Source organism: Microcaecilia unicolor, chromosome 2 (assembly GCF_901765095.1).
Source record: "Microcaecilia unicolor chromosome 2, aMicUni1.1, whole genome shotgun sequence".
NCBI lineage: Eukaryota > Metazoa > Chordata > Amphibia > Gymnophiona > Siphonopidae > Microcaecilia > Microcaecilia unicolor.
This window is the reverse complement of record NC_044032.1, coordinates 577,388,904-577,411,886: the sequence shown is the minus strand read 5'-3', so window position 1 is coordinate 577,411,886 and position 22,983 is coordinate 577,388,904. Positions and strand designations below refer to the sequence as shown.

The window sequence follows — 22,983 nt, the reverse complement described above, 5'->3', positions numbered from 1 at the left end:
GTACGTGTAGCAAGAGTTATGCCTGGTCATGTGTAAAAGTATAAAATTCTTATTAAAAGAAATACAGGCAGGAAGAAATAAATTACAATTTCAGAAGCAGAAAAGACTGCCAGGTTTATTGTTAACTAAAGCTGAAATTCAAATTCATGGTACTAGAGCATTACATTTTTTCTCTCACTTCATTTAACTTGTACGTTTTACCCTGGAGGCTATGTGAAATTTTCCAAATGATGCTGAAAGGTGATAGAGGAAAAACAAAGTATTTCCCTTTTTTTTTCCCTTGCACTCTTATTTTTGTCCTTCTTGTGGTTACGGATTTTAAAACTGCTTTATTTCTTGAGAGTCATCTATGATGTTCCTTAACCTCACATTTATCTTTCCCAGGCCTCTCAGCAGTTTTTACATGCCCTTTGAATGCTATTAGAACTATCTATAGTTCATCAGTTGTTTTAAATCTGGGGTGTGCAAACTCAGTCCTCAATCCAGTTGGGTTTCCAGGATTTCCCCAATGAATATGCAAGACATCTATTTACATGCACTGTCTCCATTTTATGCAAATAGATTGCATGCATAAAAATGGATCTCATGCATAGTCATTGGGGAAATCCTGAAAACCTGACAGGGCGAGGACTACATATAGCGATTAAGCTGATACGCCAATGTTGGAAAGACTTCACCAAACTGTCATATAACATGTGGTGGAATAGTGTATGCTTAATTGCTAAACATGTACTTAATAAGCACCAATTGATTTATACAGAAGGGAGCTCACAGTCAATCTATTCAAGATATGCTCTACTTCACTATAATTCCATCAATATTTCTTTCAAACACAGTCCGCTGTATTCAGGAAACCTAGCGTTCTTAAAAGGATCTGTCAGATCAGCGCACCTTCCCCTAATAAGGCTAAATGAGCCTAGCATATGTCAAAAGGGGTGTAACGCAATCCTCATCAGTCCTTAATTATATATTTTCAACTTTTTTTTCCTTTTTTTTTTCTTTTCTTATTTATCTCTTATTTCCTTTGATCGGTTATAGATAATATTAAACTTCTTCAGCTTATTGCACATAGCATTTCATAATTTCATAGTATACTAGATTACTTAGCTTTCAATTTCACAATCATATTTCTGGAGACCAGATGTCAACCGACACAGATCCATGTTTCGCGTTACAAAACGCTGTTTCAAGGTAGTCTCCGTACATTTATCAAACAGTCCCCATCTAAGCTTAGGTGCGCTGATCTGACAGATCCTTTTTTTTATTTTATTTTTTTTTATTTTCCATTTTAGAATTTTTTACAAGCCATTTATAAACTTGAGTAGGCAATACAGATTCATATTTTGAAATCATAACATACAAATAATAAGGAACATTTTTTTCCCTCATCCTCCTTAAACTACAAGAATGGGGGATTACATGAAGGGAAAATAACAGGAGAAGTCTTAAGAAGAGAAAAAAAAAAAATTATAGCAGATATATAGCTTAACACACACCTATCCGTCTAAACCATTATTCTCGACAAGAAGCTGGTATTAACCAGTACCCAATTTCTTAACTTTAACAAATTCACTAAGATGTTCAGGTTGAAAGAATATGTACTTTATCCCTAGGTACTTTACCACACACTTACAGGGGTAATTAAGATAAAATGATGCCCCCAGAGCTAATGTTTCAGCTCTAAGAGCTAAGAAAGCTTTCCGTCGCTCTTGAGTGGATTTAGTCACATCTGGGAACATCCATACCTTTTTGCCCAAGAAAAGGGCTTTTGCATTTCTAAAGTATAAACTTTTAACCGATTCTAAATCCTGATCAAATACGAAAGTCACTAATAAAGTACATCTTTCAGAGTCCTCAGTCATAGAAGTCTCTAGAAGCTCAGACAAATTCAAACTGACCTTATTTTGATTTAAAGATTCAATAGTTTGTAATCCTGATTGATTTGCAGACACTTTTTTTGATTGAATATAGTAGATCTTATTTATCGGGGGAAACATTTCAGGGGAATAATGTAAAGTTTCTTGTAGGTATTTCTTAAATGCTTCTAATGGGCTAACCCCTAAGGTCTTTGGAAAGTTCAAAAAACGTAATGTTAGTCTGCGGTGAAAATTTTCAATCTGTTCTATTTTCCGATGAATAAAAGTCTTATCTTTAACAGTTGTTAAATTAAATTCCTGTAGAATCATTTCTTAACTTCCACCAATTGAGAAGCAAATTCTTGTTTTGTATTTTCCATGGTATAATAAAGTGAATCTACTTTACTCACAAGAGACGAGATTTCCTTTGTAGAATTGGCTACTGAAATGTCCAAACGCTGGAGAGCTTCCCAAATACTCTCCAGCGTCACCACCCCAGGTTTAGCAACTAGAGCTCTCAGCTCAGGAGTAGGGATTCCTCCCTTCTTCCCTCCATCAGGTTTCGCCATCTCCTTTCCTCGATCCGCGGGCCCTTGTGCACCCGATCCCAGTCGCAAGAACCCCGTCTGGAGAAGGCGCCCTTCGGGCTGGGGCGGTGGCTCGAGTTCCGGGGGAGAAACAGTGACGTTGAGTCCCATACCCTCATGGTCTCCTTCCAGAAAGGTTGCAGGACTATCCCTGGAAACCTGGGTAGGTGTCGTTGTGGCATATCTCTCCATTGTTTGCTGCTGTATGGAAGGCCTGGGTGTCGAGGTTCCTGCCCTAACCATTCCCTTACGCTTTGTATGGGGCATTCTTAAAGAAGGTAAGAGTTTTCGGCAAGCTAAACTCCGGAGCTCACACAAGCCACAAACTAACGTGCCACCATCTTGTCACGTGGTCCCCCTGACAGATCCTTTTAAGAACGCTAGGTTTCCTGAATACAGCGGACTGTTTGAAAGAAATATTGATGGAATTATAGATTGAAGTAGAGCATATCTTGAATAGATTAATTGCTAAACATGAGCATGTGGTTGCTGATAAGTGTGGATCACTATTGTCATTCAAGGAAGTGTGGTCTCCACCGCAAACCTTTTCTTCTAAACCTTAGTGTTTTTACTACATACATATACGAGTTATATACATCTCCTCATTTGATCAATGTCATGGTGTCCGGTGAACATTTATATTTTTATCTTGTTGTAACACATTCAAATAATAATACTTCATAATTTCCATATTTCATGTTTATCTGAGTACATTTTAACTGACTTGTTAATGTCATAAATAAATAAAACTTATTGAACTGAAAAAACCTCACATAATTGCTGACCTTTTTATTGAAGGTGTGCATAACTGCCAAAAAAAACTTTATAGGGTCCTTTTTCTAAGGTGTGCTGAAAAATGGGCTGCACTAGTGTAGGTACGTGTTTTGGGCGCGCACAGATCCATTTTTCAGTGCACCTGTAAAAAAAAAAAAAAAGGGCTTTTTTTTTGTTTTTTGCCGAAAATGGGCATGCAGCAAAATAAAAATTGGTGCATGTCCATTTTGGGTCCGAGACCTTACCTCCACCCTTTCACCTAGCAGTAAGGTCTCATGCGGTAACCATGCAGTAATCATCTACGTGCGTAGAATGACAATTTTACCGCCCGGGCCACGCAGTAGTTGGGCAGTAACTCCAAATTGACATGTGTAGGATGTGCATAAGCGGCATAGTAAAAGGGCCCCTAAGTAAATAATATCAGATTCTAGCTTTTACTTGGTTAATGGCTGTAGTCAAACTGTTGCAAATAAATAAAAATGGACTTTTGCAGAATACAGGCTGAAAAAGATAATTGTGAATGCAAACACTCTTTTATGTCATTTGTATTACTCATAAAAGCTAGAAACAAGAGGGAACAATGGCTGAGATGGATTCTACTTAATTATAGATGGTGGTAAGATGAAATAAAAGGAAACCTAAGATGAATGTGGTATGATTGCAAAAACTATGTGAAATGCTGTTGGGTATAAAAACGTAACTTCTCTCATCTGAAGATAATGGTGATATTGTAAGCAATTACTGTGAATGTTGATCAGTTTAAAAGCACATAATTACTGGTTTTAAATAAAGCAGATTAAAACTTAAATAAAACAGGGTAAAACTTAAAGAAATGGTGTTGTCAAATTCAGCATTTAAACCGTTAGCTACAATTGAATTTAAAAATAAAATGTTGTTCTTTTAAAGGTGTATTTTCAAAATCTCCTCAATTTTTTCTGTACCTGTTTTATAACTAAAATTTTTATATCCTCTATAGTATGATTCAGATCTTCCCAATGAGAAACTAAAGGAGCTGAATCTATATTTCTTCTAACACAACTCCTGTGCTCTATAATTCTAGTTTTAACCATTCGTTTCATTTTGTCTACGAATAAAAGTTGACAAGGGCAAATAATCACATAAACATCTGTCAAATTGCAATCTGTAGTATGTTTCAAAGGGTATATCTTCCTAGAGATTGGATGCTCAAATGCTTCCATGGTAAGACTGTGTTTACATACTGTGCATTTACCACAAGAATGACCAGTGTTGCAAGATAAAGTGTCTCTATTTCTGGTAATACCGAGGGTACCAGCTTTTCCCTAAGATTCCTATTCCACGAGTAGGCTATTTTTGGTTTCATATCTTTAAAACAAGGAAGTACTTCCAGTATGTGCCAGTTTTTTAGTACAATTTTTTTTAAATTCATTTGATACTGTGAAAACTTCATTGCACATACAATGTCTGGTATGCGTCAATCTTTCTTTGTTTTTTTTAGCAAGGTTTTTCTATCTTGAGCCATTGCATTAGAAACACATTTATCAATGCACTCAGCAGGATATCCTCTCTTTTGAAATCGCAATGTCATCTCTGCTGCTAGTAGTTGGAAGTCATCAAAATTTGATAGGCGGAGGAATTGTGAATATGGCAAACCACAGTTATGGAAGCTACTGAAATGTAAATATGTATTTATAGCAGTTGGCTTTCTATAAACATTTGTAGTAAAATAATATTCTGTTTTTGTAATAAGAATATCTAAAAATGAAATCTGTTTGTGATCAAATTGCATTTTAAAATTGCATACAAAATTACTCATTGGACAAGAGAAGGAAAAAGAGGAGGCGGCATATCAATAATCTATAAATCACAATTCACAGTTACTACAACAGCAGAATCCATCCTACCCCAACTTGAAATAGCCTCAGTTAGAATTAACCACCCCGATCTACTTGATCAACTAAACCTAATCATTGTCTACAGGCCCCTGGGCAACTGGAAAGATTCACAAACACATTTTATGGACTTCATATCAAACACTTGCGTGTCCTCCCAGAACCTCCTCGTAGCAGGGGACATCAACCTATACCTCGAAGACACTAACATAAATAACGTAAACGAATGCAAGGAATTCATCCAACTATGGGAGCTCCACTGGCCTAATATGCAACCCACCCACAAAAAAAGGGCACACACTAGACATTATAACTCACAAATTCTCATCAGAGCCCATCTTCACTATCACAGATACAAAATGGACAGTTGCACCATGGTCAGATCACTACAAAGCAAATACCTCCCTCTCATGGAAAACAAAAGGGTCACAACGAAAACAGGAAAAAAGAACCTATACCACAAGAGGCAAAATAGACCCACTAACATTCTGGCAAGAACTTTATACTAACGAATGGGCAACTCCTACAGACTCACCCCAATTTCTACAAGAATGGGACAACAAATGTACAGCAATACTAGACAGCATAGCACCACTCCAAACTAGATCCTCAAAAAGAAAAAACTCCATACCATGGTTCAATGAAGAACTGAAAGACTTAAAAACACAGGTTAGAAGACTGTAAAGAATATGGAGCAAAAAAAAAAAAAAAGACGAAATCACTATTAATAACTGGAAACAGCTGCAAAGAAAATACAAATACAAAATCAGACAAACTAAAAGAATGTACTACAAAACCATAATAGGACCAAACTACAAAGATACACATAAGCTCTTCTCACTTGTGAACAAACTCCTAAACACTACACCGGTTACCTCTAACAACACAGACACCCCTTCCGCTACCAACATAGCGAAATATTTTTACGAAAAAATCATAAAACTCCGACGCATGATACCTAATAACACCACCGACTATACAAGAATCCTTGACTGCCTAGATCCAAAACCTGGGGAATACCCAGCTGATCGTTCATGGACCAACTTCGACGAAATCTCAGTAGATGAACTCTCACAATGGCTTAAAAAATATAGCAAGTCCTAATGCAAATTAGATATTTGCCCTGTTAGCCTAATAAGAGCCGCTCCAAAACAATTCAAAAAAGACCTTACGGACCAAATAAACCACAGACTCCAAAACGGCCTATTCCCCACGAATAAAGGAAACATCCTACTCACACCTTTGCCAAAAGACGCTAAAAAAAGGACAATGGACTTAACTAATTATTGACCAGTTGCGTCTATACCGCTCATTACCAAAATAATGGAGGGTATAGTTACGAAACAACTCACTGAATACCTAAATAAACACTCAATTCTACATGAGTCACAATCAGGATTTCGATCATATCACAGCACCGAAACGTTACTAGTGGCAGCAATGAACTCATTCAAAAAAACAATTGCAACTGGTAAGAACATACTAGTACTACAATTTGACATGTCAAGCGCCTTCGACATGGTTGATCATGGAATATTACTTCATATTCTAGAATACTTTGGAGTCGGAGGCCCAGTCCTCAAGTGGTTCGAGGGATTCCTCACCACCAGATCCTACCAAGTAATAACAGATGCCGAAAGATCACCTCCATGGATACCGGAATGCGGAGTTCCTCAAGGATCCCCCCCTTATCACCTACCATCTTCAACTTAATGATGATACCACTAGCCAAACTATTAGCCAATCAAAACCTTAACCCTTTCATATATGCAGACGATGTCACAATCTACGTCCCGTTCAAACACAATCTAACCGAAATCACCAACAAGATCAACCAAGGCCTCAGAACCATGCACACCTGGGCAGATTCATTCCATCTAAAACAACGCAGAAAAAACTCAATGCCTAGTACTCTCTTCTCAATACAACACAAACAACTACTCCACTATTACCACACCATACTGCACCCTTCCTATCTCTGAAAACCTGAAGATTCTCGGAGTTACCATAGACCTAAACCTCACTCTCGATACCCACGTGAAGAACACAACAAAAAAGATGTTCTACTCGATGTGGAAACTCAAAAGAGTTAAGCCTTACTTCCCGAGAAGCATTTTCCGTACCCTGGTACAGTCTATGGTAATAAGTCAGTTGGACTACTGTAATGCTCTGTACGCCGGCTGCAAAGAACAGACTATTAAGAAACTCCAAACAGCCCAAAATACCACAGCCAGACTCATATTTGGAAAAACCAAATACGAAAGTGAGAAACCCTTAAGAGAGAACCTTCACTGGCTACCACTCAAGGAACGCATCGAATTCAAGATATGCACGATCGTACACAAGTTCATTAACGCAGATGCCCCACTTTACATGTCTAACCTAGTGGACCTACCGCCCAGAAACGCCAAGAGATCAGCCCGCAAATTCCTCAATTTGAACTTTCCCAGCTGTAAAGGACAAATACAAGCAAGCACACGCCACCACCTTCTCGTAGAGGAGCACACAGCTATGGAATGCGTTACCCCCAACCTTAAAAACCATGGACAATCTAAGCAACTTTCGCAAATCCTTGAAGACACATCTCCAACAGAGCCTACAAAAAGAACCTCTAAAGACACAAATTACCACACAACCTACCTACACAACTAATTACACCTCCCACATCACCCTATTTAACACCCCCTTCTTTTTCTTCAAATATCTTCGTCCTACCACCGATTATATCTATCCTCTCATGAATATGTCATAATAACACTCTGTAAGCCACATTGAGCCTGCAAATAGGTGGGATAATGTGGGGCACAAATGTAATAAATAAATAAATAGAAATGTAAATATGTATTTATAGCAGTTGGCTTTCTATAAACATTTGTAGTAAAGTAATATTCTGTTTTTGTAATAAGAATATCTAAAAATGAAATCTGTTTGTGATCAAATTGCATTTTAAAATGTAGGTTTGTATCACATGAGCTGAGCCACTCATAAAACACTTGGAGTCTGGCCTCTGTTCCTCTGCAAAGTAGGAAGACATCATCAATATAGCTTCTATTTAAAAAAAAAAACACCTCTGATTTGAAAAGGGTGATCTTATAAACATCTACCTTTAATATTTGCCACATATAAAATTGCCACATCAGGTGCCGTGGCCGAACCCAGGGCTACTTTTTTTTATTTGTTGGTAAAATCTTCTTTGGAATACAAAATAATTGCGGGCAAGTGCAAATGTAGTGAATGTAATAATTATTAAATACGGTATGCGGCGATGCGTTTTTCTTCCTTTGCGTGTTGCTTCTATTATCACTAATGCTTCTCATAGCAGTATGTTGGTATATAATCAATACCAAGGATGACCAATATAATATTATTCAAATCTCCTTAAAATTTATCTAGAAGTGTAATTATGTGAGAGGAACCTCTTACATATGATGGAATATTTGGGACATATGGTCATAAAAAGAAATCTACACCCTTGAAAGTGGCTCAAAGACTGAACCATTACCTGAGACTCTCAGGCAGCCTGATGGTTGTGACAAGGATTTATGGATTTTCATTGGAATGACTGGATTTTGTACAAGAAAGTCCTTCTCCTTAGATATGAGAAAACCTGCACCATAAGCCAGATGAACGATTTCATTGATATCTTGTTTTCGGATCATCTTTCAAAGTAACGTAATATTCCTGATCTAGTATCTGCCTTTGAACTTCACTTGCCGTCATATCCATCACTACTAATATATATTTTTATAGCACTGGAGTGTACCTGGCGGTAATCACTGCCCGGTTACTGCTCCACCCCCTGAAAAAGTCATGCGGCAATTGCTTTACTTGCTGCATGGCCATTTCCTGCAGGAGACTTCCCTTTTACCCGCTGTGGTAAAAGGGGGCATCAGCACACGTGGATTTTGCGCTGCACACAGAAGAAAGCGCTTATAAACAGTTTGAAAATCTGAAAGTGGACAAAGCTATAGGGCTGGATGGGATACATCTCAGGATACTGAGGGAGCTACTACTACTACTACTACTACTTAGTACTTGACATCTAGGGTGAAGAGCCTTAGCTTCTTTAGCCTTTCCGCTTAAGGAAGTCACCCCATCCCTTATTTTTGTCACCCTTCTCTGTACCTTTTCTAATTCACTTATAGCTTTTTTAAGATGCGGTGACAAAATTGCACACAATATTCAAGGTGTGGTTGCACCATAGAGCAATACAAAGCCATTATAATATTCTATTTGCTTTCTTAGCCGCTGATGCACACTGACCAGAGGGTTTCAATTATTATCAATGATGACATCTAGATCCTTTTCCTGGATGGTAATTCCTAATATGGAACCTTGCATCACAAAGATACAGTTTGTGCTCCTCTTTCCCACATGCATCACTTTGCATTTGTTCACATTAAATGTCACCTGCCATTTGGATGAGCTGGCAGGGTTTTGAGAAAGCAGAAGCCCTAAAAGCTGCCATCTTGTGCAGTGCTCATTAGCACCACCCCTCTACTAAGCTACAATCTATTCTGAATGGGCGAAGTAGGAAGAAAGAGGAGTGGCACTATACAGTTCTATATTTGATAATAGTTTTGAGTTGATATACTCCACTAGCTCTTTTTGTTCTGCAACAATGTGTGCCGCCGCCGCCCCCCTCCCCCCCCCCCCAAAAAAAAAAGAAACAACAAGCGAGGAAAATGTTTATAAAATTCCAGTCTACCATTACCTGATTAAATTCAGTTTCCAGCTTCTTTGGAACTAAGGCTTACTGAATTTCTTGATATTTGATCTACATACCATGGAGATGGCTACATGAACATTCACGACGAGACAATTATGCATACAGTAGATGGTATTAATATTCAGAGAAACTAATTTGAATGGATGGTTTAGATAACTTTAATAAACATTTCAATAATGACCATGCTCCACTGAAGATTATAATTTTGAAGCAAGAAATATACATTAAAAAACAAAAAAACAGTAATAGAAAATTTAACAACTAAAACATGGGCAACTTACCCGCAAAACATTTAATCTATGAAGATATTTAATAAAACAACTTTTCAAAGGAAAGGCATGAAAAAAATTCCTATCCCAAACTTGCCTGTTCTACATGTGTCACCTTTCAGTAATGCTGGATTGAACATTTCAGAAGGTGGAACTCTGAAGCAAAAAAATATGCTTGTTCACAGAAGAAAGGCTTGGAATAGCCCTCTGCGTAAAACATGCCTACCTTCATTTTAAAAGAACATCTACACAAAGCTGTTTTAAAAGATGAATGCTGTATTCTTAAATAAAATGTTTCATGACATCTGTGGTTTGCAAGAAAACCACTGGAAGAGGCACAATGGCAGAATCAGTCTTTGTTCACTTCTGCAGAATTTTAAAAAAGAAAATTAAAAATAATCCTCTTTGCACCTGGCTTTTTCATTGAAAAATAAAGAAGAGATTATACTGAGAAGAAAAATGATTTACCATGGCCTTCCATTTCTCTTACAAGAACAAGACTATTTAGTTTACACAAGACATCAAACTACACTGGACATAGGGTGATCATACAACTCCATCTCAGTGGTGATGGGATAGGATGAGCTGTACCACATCCTGATTTTCATTCCTAGTGCACCTATAGACCAGTAATAAATATACCTTTTAAAAGAACTGCAGCTATCTCATGGAATAAAAACCCATTCCAACCCCCCCCCCCCCCCCCCCCCCCCCCGCTTATAATGTACTTAATCTTTGTACAGTCACTGTATAATGAAACTAGGGCAAGCAACTCAGATTCTGTACTACAAATTCTAGAATGGCTCAGCCTGTCCTTTTTCCAATGGATCTGCAAGGTCTTGTAGAATACGGTAGTGCTTATCAAGTTTGAACTGGTCAACCAGCAGATATCCTCTCAGCACTGGTACTTTGAATACTTACTTTATCAACATTCTGTTAATATAGATATATATTTTTAAATGCATAAATGGAAGTGATGTGGTTGAAATCAGCTGAGAACTGAAAGGAAAGGGAGGCAGCAGCACAGACACTCAAGCTGTAAAAACATTCCATTTTGGCACAAGAAACAAATAGTAGAATAAAATTATTGATTTGTGATGGGGCCACAAAAGCAGAAGTGTGACTAAAAACAGCAAAAGGCACACCAGACCTTGTTTTCAGAGCTGGACAAGGGTACGGTATAGGATGTTTCCTTTGTGACAATCCATCAGCTCTACTGTGCTCTGTTGGACACTTGAAATTCCAAAAGGTATTTAGTAGCATGTTCAGCTGGATAAGATGTGGATAGTTCAAAGTACCAGTACCGATTGCAAAGGACTCTTCGTTAGGTGTTAGTGAAATGTGTGCCCTCTTGATTAATAAAAATGCATTACAACTTACAAAGACTCCACTTCTATTCTCAATACTTATTTTCATGCTTAGAAAGGTTTTTTTCCTAATTGTGCTGGAAAAAGCCCTTTATAGTTCTATAACAGGCACGCCGTTATTTCAACTACCGTTGTTGCATGATTTTTTTTTTTTTTTACATTGGAGCACAATGAAAACTTAGAAAAAGAAAAGAACTCACTGCCTCTCAACTGAACACCCTTCACCCCACACATACTTCATAACACATACAGTATTATTATATTGCCATGTATTACATTAATGTATTACTTATAGTTTGATACACTACTCTGTTTTATCATGTTTTATAAAATAGAGTACACATACTTTTAGTTTTGTCTGTTCATCTATCCTTTTTTTTTTTTTTGACACCGTTAGAAACTTCATAGTACCACAGAAAGGCGGCATATCAAGAATCTAATAAACAGAAAAGCAGACAGGAAAAAGACAAAACAGAAATGAGTGGATCTGCAAATGAAAGAGATGAGGAGTCCAGAGCCTGCAACCCCAAAGGGCCTAGCCATCTTAAGTTCAGAGGATGGCAGCTACTGCTATATATTTTTTTAATGGCAGTAGGGAGTCCAGGACACAGAAGCAAAGAGTAGGAGAGCCAGTGATTGAGGTATGTAGCCATTCTACACCTGCAACTCTCTGCCAGTGTCTCTCCCTCACCTTCCAATTGCACTGTTGGCTACAGTGCAGAAAGGAGGAGAATAGAGAAGGTGGGGAGAGAGGGAGAAAGTGTGAAGGGAAAGAAAAATGGAGGTCAGAGCAAGTGTGATGCAACTAAGGGTATGACAGTGAGAAAAGGACAACCCTTCTCCCTCCCGCATATATTTGCGCCTCTTCCACACCACCCCCTGGTCACCCACCCACAAGTAACTGAGGGGCCCTTATACTAAGCCGCACAAGCATCTACGCATGCCAAAATGGAGTTATTGCCTGACTACCATGCGGCTCCTGCAGTAATTTCATTTTTGGCGCGCATCAAATGTGCGCGCCCGAAAAATAATTTTTATTTTCGGACGCACATATCAAATGCGCGCCAAGTGGCATTTGACACACATAGGTCATTACCGCCCGGTTACCACGTGAAACTTTACCGCTAGGTCAATGGCTGGCAGTAAGGTTGCAGACCCAAAATGGACGCGCGGCAATTTGCCACACGTCCTTTTCTGGCAAAAATTTTAAAAAGGCCTTTTTTTTTTACAGGCGCACTGAAAATGGATCGGTGAGTGCCCAAAACCCGCCCCTACACTACTGCAAGCCATTTTTCAGTGCACCTTAGTAAAAGGACCCCTGAAAGACAGAAACAGGCTGTACATTTATAAATGTGCTCTTTGAAGTTGCCATGCTATTCTAAACTTTTTTATATATTTCTGTACAGTTATGCGAGATAAGCCATGTTGAGTATATGCATTTGTGTGTAAAAGGGCAATATTAGAGGATCTAAGTCATTTTGAAATATCTTGTTTTGGAAATTGTTTTTGAGAATCCACCACACATATTTAAACAGATGTATTTTCCCGAAAATGCTGGTGAGATGTCTCAGTTTACATTCTTTAGAAGTGTACTTTGGCAGAAGAAGCAGATCTATTACAACGGCATGCGTAACTTCAAAATGAAAAGAATTAACATCTTCACAGACAACAATAATCACACGTCTATAAATTTAGGGCCTCATTTTAAAAAATGTCTCCACTCCCCCCACCCCCCCATTTGCTGCCCATGAAAAAAAACCTTCAACAAACAAGTCCTTTAATCAAATTGCTTCTGATTATCACTGTTAAGTGATTCAAAGTCGACAACCAGTTGTCTGCGTTTTGGTGTAAATTTCCTACAAAAGAAAAAAAAAAAAAGAAATGAAGTGATATTAACATGTCTCAAGTTAAAAACATTGTTTTCTTTGGCTCTTGAATAAACTGAAAGGGAAGTAAAAGTACTTTGGATTCACTTAGCATTTTATCTCCACTGGAGCCAATTATACTGCACCACACTGAGAACATCTTACACAAAGACTTGGAAGAGACAAAGCATTGCTTGCACTACATGATCTTTAGTCACAGGAGCTCACAGATCAGGAGGCAGCCAAAACATTTCTAATGTAATCACTTCACAGACTGGGGTTGTTTTGGAAGTAGTGTTCTGGGGATTTCGCTCTCCTCCCTAAGCAAACTGGATATTTACTCCTTCCTTGCTCCTTTATAATCACCTAGTAGTTAGCAAACTTTTTTTTTTTAATGCATAAGAAATACTAGCTTTTGAATAGCATCATTCCAAGATTCATAGGAGCCAACTTTTCAAAATGATTGGGGGGGGGGGGGTGCTCATTTATTAGGATTTATTTACTGCCATTTTGAAGGAATTCACTGAAGAATAGATCAAACATGAGCAACAGGCAATTACAGCAGTAAAACTATTCAAATAACAATACAAAGTATGATATAGTGTACTACTTAGAAACTATTAATTTGCCAAATACTCTGAATATAGGTTGCTATTTTGGCACTTATATCCACTATCATTAAATTGTTTCTTAAATTAATATAGCCTCATAAGCCCAGGGTACCATATATTTTGGACACCAACTGTAGTGGCTAACATCATTGGCTCCTCCACCTTCCGAAAACACCTGCAGAGTAAAAAGTCCCAGAACCATTTATCATTGGGAGAAAAAACGGAGGGGGATGTTTTAAATATGACCAATTTTGATCTAAGTGCTCAAAAGCCAACCATCATTTCACACTCAAACTTTAAATATGAAATTGAAAAACTAATATGAATAATGCAGTGTCATGAAAATCTCAGAACGGGAACAAACAATTTTTACTTAGTTTTTCAGTGGAAGTGCAAACAAAATCCAACCCACTGTTGCCTTTCGATCATGTGGAAACCGAGTGAGTTATATCTTCAGTCCACTCAAAAACTCAACCAGACATATAAATCTTCTGTCAAATCATTTACAGTCCAGCATATGTATCTTTGATTTCTCAACAGCTATAGGAACCCATCTGTTTCGCTACTATCAGTTTTTTGGATGTGAAAATCACTAAGAGGCTCATTTTCAAAGCACTTAGCCTCCCAAAGTTCCATAGAAACCTATGGAACTTAGCCTCCCAAAGTGCTTTGAAAATATGCCTCTAAGTAACATAGTAGATGATGGCAGAAAAAGACCTGCACAGTCCATTCAGTCTGCCCAACAAGATAAACTCATATATGCTACTTTTTGTGTATACCTTACCTTGATTTGTATCTGTCATTTTCAGGCCACAGACCATAGAAGTCTGCCCAGCACTAGCCCCGCCTCCCACCACCGGCTCCGCAACCCAATCTCGGCTAAGCTTCTGAAGATCCCTTCCTTCCAAACAGGATTCCTCCCACGCATGTTTGAATTCAGTTACCATTTTCATCTCCACCACCTCCCGCAGGAGGGCATTCCAAGCATCCACCACCCCGTGAAAAAATACGTCCTGACATTTTTCTTGAATCTGCCTCCCTTCAATCTCATTTCATGTCCTCTAGTTCTACCGCCTTCCCATCTCCGGAAAAGGTTCGTTTGCGGACTAATACCAAGGTTGATGGAAAACTAGAATCAGATGTTTTCATCAACTGACCGTAATTCTCTCTTTGCATATGATAGTATGCATCCTCCTCATATTCGTAATAATTTACCTTTTGCACAATTTTTGCGTTATAGACGTATATGTGATTTGGTGTCCAAAATATACGGTACCCTGGGCTTATAAGGCTATATTAATTTATGAAACAATTTAATGACCGTGGATATAAGTGCCAAAATAGCAACCTATATTTAGAGTATTTGGCAAATTAATAGTTTCTAATTTAATTACTCTGTGCAGTATTTTTTTGAATTTTTGAGATTTTATAGTGTACTACTTACAATGTCAACACAATATGTAATAGAACATTTTAATTGATAGTGAAGGGTAAAGCAAAGATGGAACATATAGATAGGAAACAGAATAAGAAGAGTTAGAAAGTAAAGTAACTAATTTAGAGAAAGTTGCACATGAGGTCAGAGAGATGGTTAAACATTATCGCAGCTAGGGTAGGAGAGGATAAACATATCCTGCTGCAGTATGTGCAGCCCGAGTCACTCCTTGTGTATGTGAGTGAGACTAACAAGATTAGTTACTTCTTCCATTAAAGGCCTGGTTGAAGAGCCAAGCTTTCACCTGCTTCCTGAAGTAAAGATAGTCTTGTGTTAAGTGGAGCCTTTCAGGCAGTGCATTCCAGAGTGTGGGGGCTACTCTGGAGAAGGCTCGCTTGCAGGTATCACAACTGTGTATGTCTTTTGGAGAGGGTGTGGTTAGTGATTGTACAAATTACCAAGCCCATAAAAAGGAAATTAAATTATGGTGGTTGTGAACACAACTGGCTAAGCTGTCTTTAAATGTAGAGCACAGCAGGTGGTGCACACATAGGGAGGACTTGTGGATAAAAGAAATGCTAGGAGAAGTAATGCAAGTCTCACCACTCTCTCTCTCTCTCCCCAACCCATCGCCACGGTTTACCCCCTACTCCCAAGCCCATCTACAACACACTCATGCAATGCCTTCCAGCCCACCTTGGTTAATCTACATACCCATATTCTCCCCCTCCCAGCCGGTCCTCAATAATCCCTCTTTCCTACCTAACCTGTGCACACCTTCCCCCTTTCTTTCTCAACCCCTCCCCTCCTTAATGTTTTCTTCCTCTTATGATCTTAGAGTAAATAGTTTGCTTGGGAGCTGAGTTAACACTGACTCTAACCAGTGCCTGCAGCAAAAATGGAAACTGGCACCTCATTTGGTGGTAGCAGCTTTAGCACAATACCCCTTCTTTCATTAGAGGTGACTCCAGCACAACATCCCTCTTTCCCTCTCATTTTACCAAACATCTCCTTTTTTCCTCCATTTTCTGCCCAGCACTAGTACCCCCCTACAAGTGTGCTCTTTCCCTGGCCCACACGATCTGGAAGGATATGGAGGAAATATACCACTGCACAGCCACACAGGTCAAACACCCCAAAAGCTAGCCTGAGCTGAGTCAGATGTTGAGTAGCAGAGCTGTGCTAGGAGTGAGAATAGAAGGCCAGGGCTTAGTAGCTGAGCCAAGGGGAAAGCAAACCATGAAACACATTGTTGGAAGGCAGTGCACCTCTTACCCCCTTCCAAATTCCACCCATCTCTCTTTCAGCCTCTTTCTGCTGCTGCCATGCTATTTCTTTGGACCAATACAGCATAGTAAGAACATAAGCATTGCCATACTGGTACAGACCAAAGGTCTGTCAAGCCCATTATTCTGTTTCGAACAGTAGCCAATCCAGGTCACAAGTATCTGGCAAGATTCCAAGAGTAAAACAGATTTTATGCTGCATATCCTAGAAACAAGCAGTGGATTTCTCCAAGTCCATCTTAATAATGGCTTATGGAATGACATTTAAAAAAAAAAAAAAAAAAAGGAGATGGTACTACTCTCTATTCTCCTTTCAATTTGAGCTATTACAGGTCTCTGCATTAAAGAGCTGCCAAAGAGAAAATTTTAAAGATGTATTCCAAACCATAGCATCAACTACTGGCACAATTCACTCTGGCTTCTCAAGTTCTTTCAATAAAATAACATTTAATTCTGACGACTATAGGGTTGGAGAAGGGCAAACTATAGCTACTGCCTACTCTTGACCCAGCCCAGCTGGCACAACATCTTTACTAAAAACTAACTACAGACACAAAGGTTGGAAAATTATTTAACTTCAGACCTGTGTCTAATTGCCTACAGCTTGTGTCACCCTGTCTGATCTTCTTCTTCTATCCCGCAACAGGTCTCATTCTCCCAGCAATATTCTCCCACACAGCCCGTGCCCCCTCTGAGTTTCTCTCACCCTCGGACTGTTTCTACGCCTCTCTCACAGCTACAGCATCAGTCACTGGCTTCTTTCAGTCAGCATTCCCTTCCACCCAGTAAACCCTTTAAATCCCTTCAACCCTTCCTTGCCCTCTTTATTCCTCTCCCAGAACATCTGTCTTTTACCTTAACTGCTACAGGTTTTACTTTGCCAACAAATGTAAAATTCTCATGCTAATAAAGTTATCTTCTCTTCCCTTTCTCAGAGTCTGTCTTCTGCACTTCCCTTCCCCACTGGTAGCTGCTGGGCTACAGCAACTCCCTCCTCCTTCTAGAGTCTATTATACATAGCCAGCCACCAGCCAACAGATTGTAGGGGGAGGTGAGAGCAGTAGTTAGGATACAGAAGCACTGCCTTCTTGTATTTTGCTGTATCTCTGCAGCATAGAGCTTGCTGACCCAGGTCTACAGACTTAGGGAAAAATATTGGAGGTGCTCAGGTACCCACAGAGCTCGAGCCTACGCCAAGATTCATGTTTTAGATTAAAACATAACAGGTGCTGCACTCAACGGGGTTGTAGGTAGAGATGCCGAAGCCATAGGGAAGGAGGATGCTAGGAGGGGGCTTGATCCCAAATTATGGAAGCCGATTGTTAAAGTAGCCATAGGGGGCCTACTTGAACAACCGGCTCCCAAAATTCTCAAAAACCTAACAAACAGCTCTCGCAAGCCAGTGCGAGCCAGATCCAGCACACCACTGTCTGAAGGTCAAATTTATACTCTACACTCCAAAAATGCAGTGAAAAGGCACCATTGTTCCTGACTCTGTTGAAGGTTCATTCGGGGAGTGCAGCTAAGAAGGTGATTAAAGTTATACGTCAAAACCCCTGAAGACGCAATCGGCAAAACACAGACCTGTGTAGAATCTGACGCCATTAAAAAGAAGTGGATAATAATTGTCACTCCGTGACTATAAGAGATGGATAATTTTGAGAGAACGCTGGTGTGGTTTATCACTAGATGAAGAAATTTGCACCAGAAAAATAATGCTACTTGATACGAGTGGGAACTGCAATCTTTGGGACTGAAAGCAACAGAGATAAGTGGACATTACTGTGAAAATGTTTGGGTAATGATGGACAATTATTAAAGAACTATGGATGGGAAAACATTGGAGAAATGAAAGTAGATCATCAATGTTTTTATGGAAAAATATGATATATGGAAGGTTGAAGAGCAATACTAAATGTTCTTCCATGGTTGTGGGAGCTCGAATGTAGGGGGATAGTGAGAATGTGGAATGATCGGTGAGAATGAAGGTAGGTTAATATTATTTTGCTGTTAAGGTTTTAATTCAGTTTGTAATTGAAAGTTTTCAATAAAGAAGTTGTTGATATGTCTTAATAAATGTGAGGTAGTTACTAGATAGGTGATATATGATATTGTAACTACAGTGTTAAGGGATACTCAGATAGTGATTTGTAATGAAAATGCATGAGAGAGATTTGCACGACTGCTACCTCTATTGACTTCCATGGACATGGACAAGCCTGCTCAAGATTAAAAGATCTTCTGCTACTCCTGTAAAACTGAATTGAACAACTTAGAAATAATAAAAAAAAAAGCCAAAAACTTGCAGAAAACATTGACAATCTTCATGCCAAAAGGTGACAAATAGATTCCAGTCTTCCAGTGGTAAACCACTGTTTAGGATGGCACAGTAAGCAAACTCCAAATTGATTTGAATTTGCTATTTAATTCTTCAATGACCTGATGAAGTATTAATTTTTTTTTTTTGTTACATTTGTACCCCGCGCTTTCCCACTCATGGCAGGCTCAATGCAGCTTACATATTATATACAGGTACTTATTTGTACCTGGGGCAATGGAGGGTTAAGTGACTTGCCCAGAGTCACAAGGAGCTGCCTTTGCCTGAAGTGGGAATCGATCCCAGTTCCCCAGGACCAAACTCCACCACCCTAACCACTAGGCCACTCCTCCAATTTTAGAAGTCATGAATAATTATTGTATCACTTCTAGCTATACTGATCTTCGGAAGAGACATGTGAGGTCTGAAATCTAACACACATCTTTCTGTCTAATTAATGACATTTTATTTGTTCCTTTACAAGAAACATGAATGATTTTGGCATGTCAGGGATCAGAAAAACAGTATTAAATTACATGAAGCTTGAATTTATACTTCAGGTGTAGCATTCTGTGTCAAGGGCACATCTCATATACTGTGAATGATACATATCTATATAAATAAATATAAAACACCTCTATATTTAAAAAATTCTCAACATACACTAAAGCAAAGTTTTTGAGGCTGCAGTTATCTTTGCAACAATAGCCTTTAAAAGAAAACCTACTTTTATCCTCATAGTAAACTGTACCTAACAGACTGGTTTAGTCTTGATGTGCCAAGCGAAAAAAAAGGAGCCAAAAAACCTCTCTCAGATGGTGTCCACAACAAAGACTTTATTCAAAACGATAAAATCAGCGACCCAATCAATTAGAGTAAAGTCTTTGCTGTGGACACCATCTGAGAGAGGTTTTTTGGCTCCTTTTTTTCGCTTGGCATTTGATCTTCAATGGAGCGGTTACCTTCTGTTGGCGTTGACGTTAGTCTTGATGTGTACAGACGTAGTTTTGATTTCTTAAAAAAAAAAAAAAAAAGCTGATGTGGTAGCCATATTAGTCTACTTTTAAAGGCAATAAATAGAAATAAAACAAAATAAAAAAGAAGGTTAACTTTCAAAGGCAATACCTTCTTTTTCGGATCAGCTAGTCAAAAAATGTATTAGTTAGTCCAATAAAGAGAGTATCATTTAATTTTTTTTTGTTTGCTTTTTTTTTAAAATTAATAAATAAAAATAAAACAAACTGCAAAGCCCACGTATGCAATGGGAAAAAACGAGAATGAATCCACCTCATTGGGTTGGCTTGAGCAACACGGCAAGCCTAATTAGGTTAGGTGGTTCTAGCCCTAACCCTTTGCTTTTTTAGGCTTTATGACTATGGAAGAAGGAACACGCGCTATGGATTTGGTTTGAGCATTTTGTTTTGGTTCTTTTTAGATATAGATTCTCTTTTCCACAGTCCATTTAATGCCCAGTTTGCTATGGCTTTTCTTCCACTATATATGAGGAAACAATCTTAGTGAATCAAGCCATTAGTAATAATTTTTTTTTTAATGACTTTATGCCTTACGTGTAGGTAATTCCAGTTAAATCAAACAGACGTTTTGCAGCTTTCACTTCGGATTTATCATGATTTTTGTCAGACACAAAAACAACTTCTTTTATACCTATAAAAAAAAGAAAAATAGAAAGAATGGAGATGACACAGTGAATACAGTACTTACCAAAACTCTGACAAGTCTTGGATATTGAAAAAAATATATGAATGCATATATACTAACTTTCAAAAATGTAGATCTTCTGGGATCAGTACATTATGTTAACAGGACCTGTCAAGTCACTCATCAACACAAAAAGTGAAAGCCAAAAGATGTTTTTAAAGCTACTTCTCTGTTCTCAACACTTGGGGCCGATGCTCAAAAGTCCCTGTTAAAAACCGTGTCCGTTTAGATCCACGGTAGAAGTTACTGATTTTGAAACAGCAAGCGATGCTGAAAGAAAAATTACATGCAAATGAGATTCATGTAAATTTAGCATGCAGCTTGGTAGGGAAAGCGCCTAGCATATGTGCAGAACTGTCTCTTGGTAAGTGTCCATGTTCTACGCATGCCCAGGAACCCTGCTGCTGTACACTCTCATTTCCCCTGCTGTACTTGCCGGCTCCACTGTCCCCAGTCTCCTTTCCCCTGCAGTGCTTCGATTCTGGCTCCACCTTCCTCCTACAGCTTACTTGCCTTCCCCTCAGGCTGCCCCCAATGATTTTCTCTTGGGAATCTCCTCTTAGCTGAAATCCCACCCCCCTCCAGCTGACATCACAGGATCTTTCCCCAGTCGACTGGCTGCTTGTTTCTCTGCCAGCCGATTGGCTGTCTGCCCCTATGATGTCAGCTGGGAGGTGGCTGAGAAATAAGCAGACAGCCAATCAGCTAAGATAAAGCTCTTATGTCAGGTGGAGGTACTTTCAGCAAGGAGGAGATTCCCAAGCAAAATCATGGGGGCAGCCTGAGGGAAGGCAAGAAAGTTGCAGGTGGAGCCAGCATCAGAGCAATTTGCTATTGAAAAAAGTCTCCTCCTTGCTGAAAGCACCCCCCCCCCCCTTGTTTCTCCAAACCTCTAAGCTATTTGTTGCTCTTGGACAAGTTTTGCTATTGAAAAATGCAAGCAGAGTGCTTCTCCCAGAAGTTGCCCTCATACAACGACAGCTCCAGATCTCATGGCAAATTATGCACGTTAAAGGTTGGCACTCCTTTCTGTTCATCGATCAGAATGCTCATTTTAGTACTAATCATCTCATTGTAATACTTTTGCATAGGATTATCATTACCTGCTACCACAATCAGTAAGATAGATGCAGAACCCCTTTATGTATTACTCGCTCAATAAGTTGCATGCTATAAAACTAGTCAAAAATCAGACGTTCCTAGCACGGTAAGCTTTGTGCACCAGCCCCTGAGTGCTTAAAGTTCATGTCATCCCTTTACATGGCCATGTGTTAGTCATTTACTGATGCTCAAGTCATGAAAAAACCTAAATCATTCAGACTCATTGGCTAATTGCAGGTGTTGCCATATATAATCTTTCAAAGAAGTCTGTTTAAAATCCAAAATATATTGTATTCGGGGGCAGCAAAATACCTTTTTTGTTGGAGGGCAAAACAAATCAAATCTCCAGCCCTACCCCAAGCTCCCTAGTTACTGCTGCTGTGTTGGATAAATTATCAGTTGGGCCATGGTTTACCCCATTCCACAGCCTACAGTTTATCACCAGAAGTTTAAAACAATTTAATAAAATTGATCAATGGTTTTAAAACCATAGATCCAAATACACTGGGGCAAAATTAAATGAGATACAAATCAAAACTGAGTATGCCTTCCTGCAGATGAGCAGAAACTGATAATACACTGCACAAACTCAAATTACTACAGTAGACAATGGAACACACACAAAATGACTGCATCAACCTGCATTCCCTCGTAATGCCACTTCAGTACAAGTCACCAATAAGCAGAACCCTAATTCCAGCTTTGCTGGTCTTTCACAGCACAAATTTGCCCAGTCCCCTAATCATTTGACTCCCATGTTCAGTTCTACACAGCTTTAGTGCACTTCAGTTCAGTGGATACTAATTTGCGATATCCTAACCAAAAAAAAAAAAAAAAGCCTGAAACACTACAGACAGAAGACTTGCAGCGACAGTGTAGAGTTACAACAATTATATTAGAGGATATAATTAAAGTAGGATCATAGAAGGCTGATAGCATTTATTAGCAAATATATTTTAAAATCTTCAAATATCTTCTAGGCATTATGTTCAAATTAAAATTTCATGTATATTCTCCCAACAGACCTTGTGTCAGGCAGAACTTTATTCCTTTTCCCGTAATCTATTCACAATATGTCAGAGAACGGTGAATTGACAGTAATTATATGCAATGCTTGCATTGCTCTTTGGCAGCTCTTGATCTAGACATTGCAAACCTAAATTAAAAACATGCTAAGAATCACAGAGGATGCAATT

The 22,983-nt window shown here is 38.8% G+C and overlaps 1 protein-coding gene across 2 annotated transcripts in view; it reads right to left on the bottom strand.

The window, feature by feature from the left end:
- Positions 1-12,705: 12,705 nt before the first annotated feature.
- DCTD (dCMP deaminase) overlaps positions 12,706-22,983 on the bottom strand; it is a 49,855-nt gene continuing 39,577 nt past the window's right edge. For both annotated transcript variants that reach the window (XM_030192662.1, XM_030192661.1), the window contains exons 5-6: positions 20,536-20,632; positions 12,706-13,309 (exon numbers count right to left, since the gene is read on the bottom strand). In XM_030192662.1, coding sequence (XP_030048522.1) covers positions 13,231-13,309; positions 20,536-20,632 — 176 coding nt within the window. In that variant the 3' untranslated portion in view covers positions 12,706-13,230. The remainder of the gene's footprint in view (positions 13,310-20,535; positions 20,633-22,983) is intronic.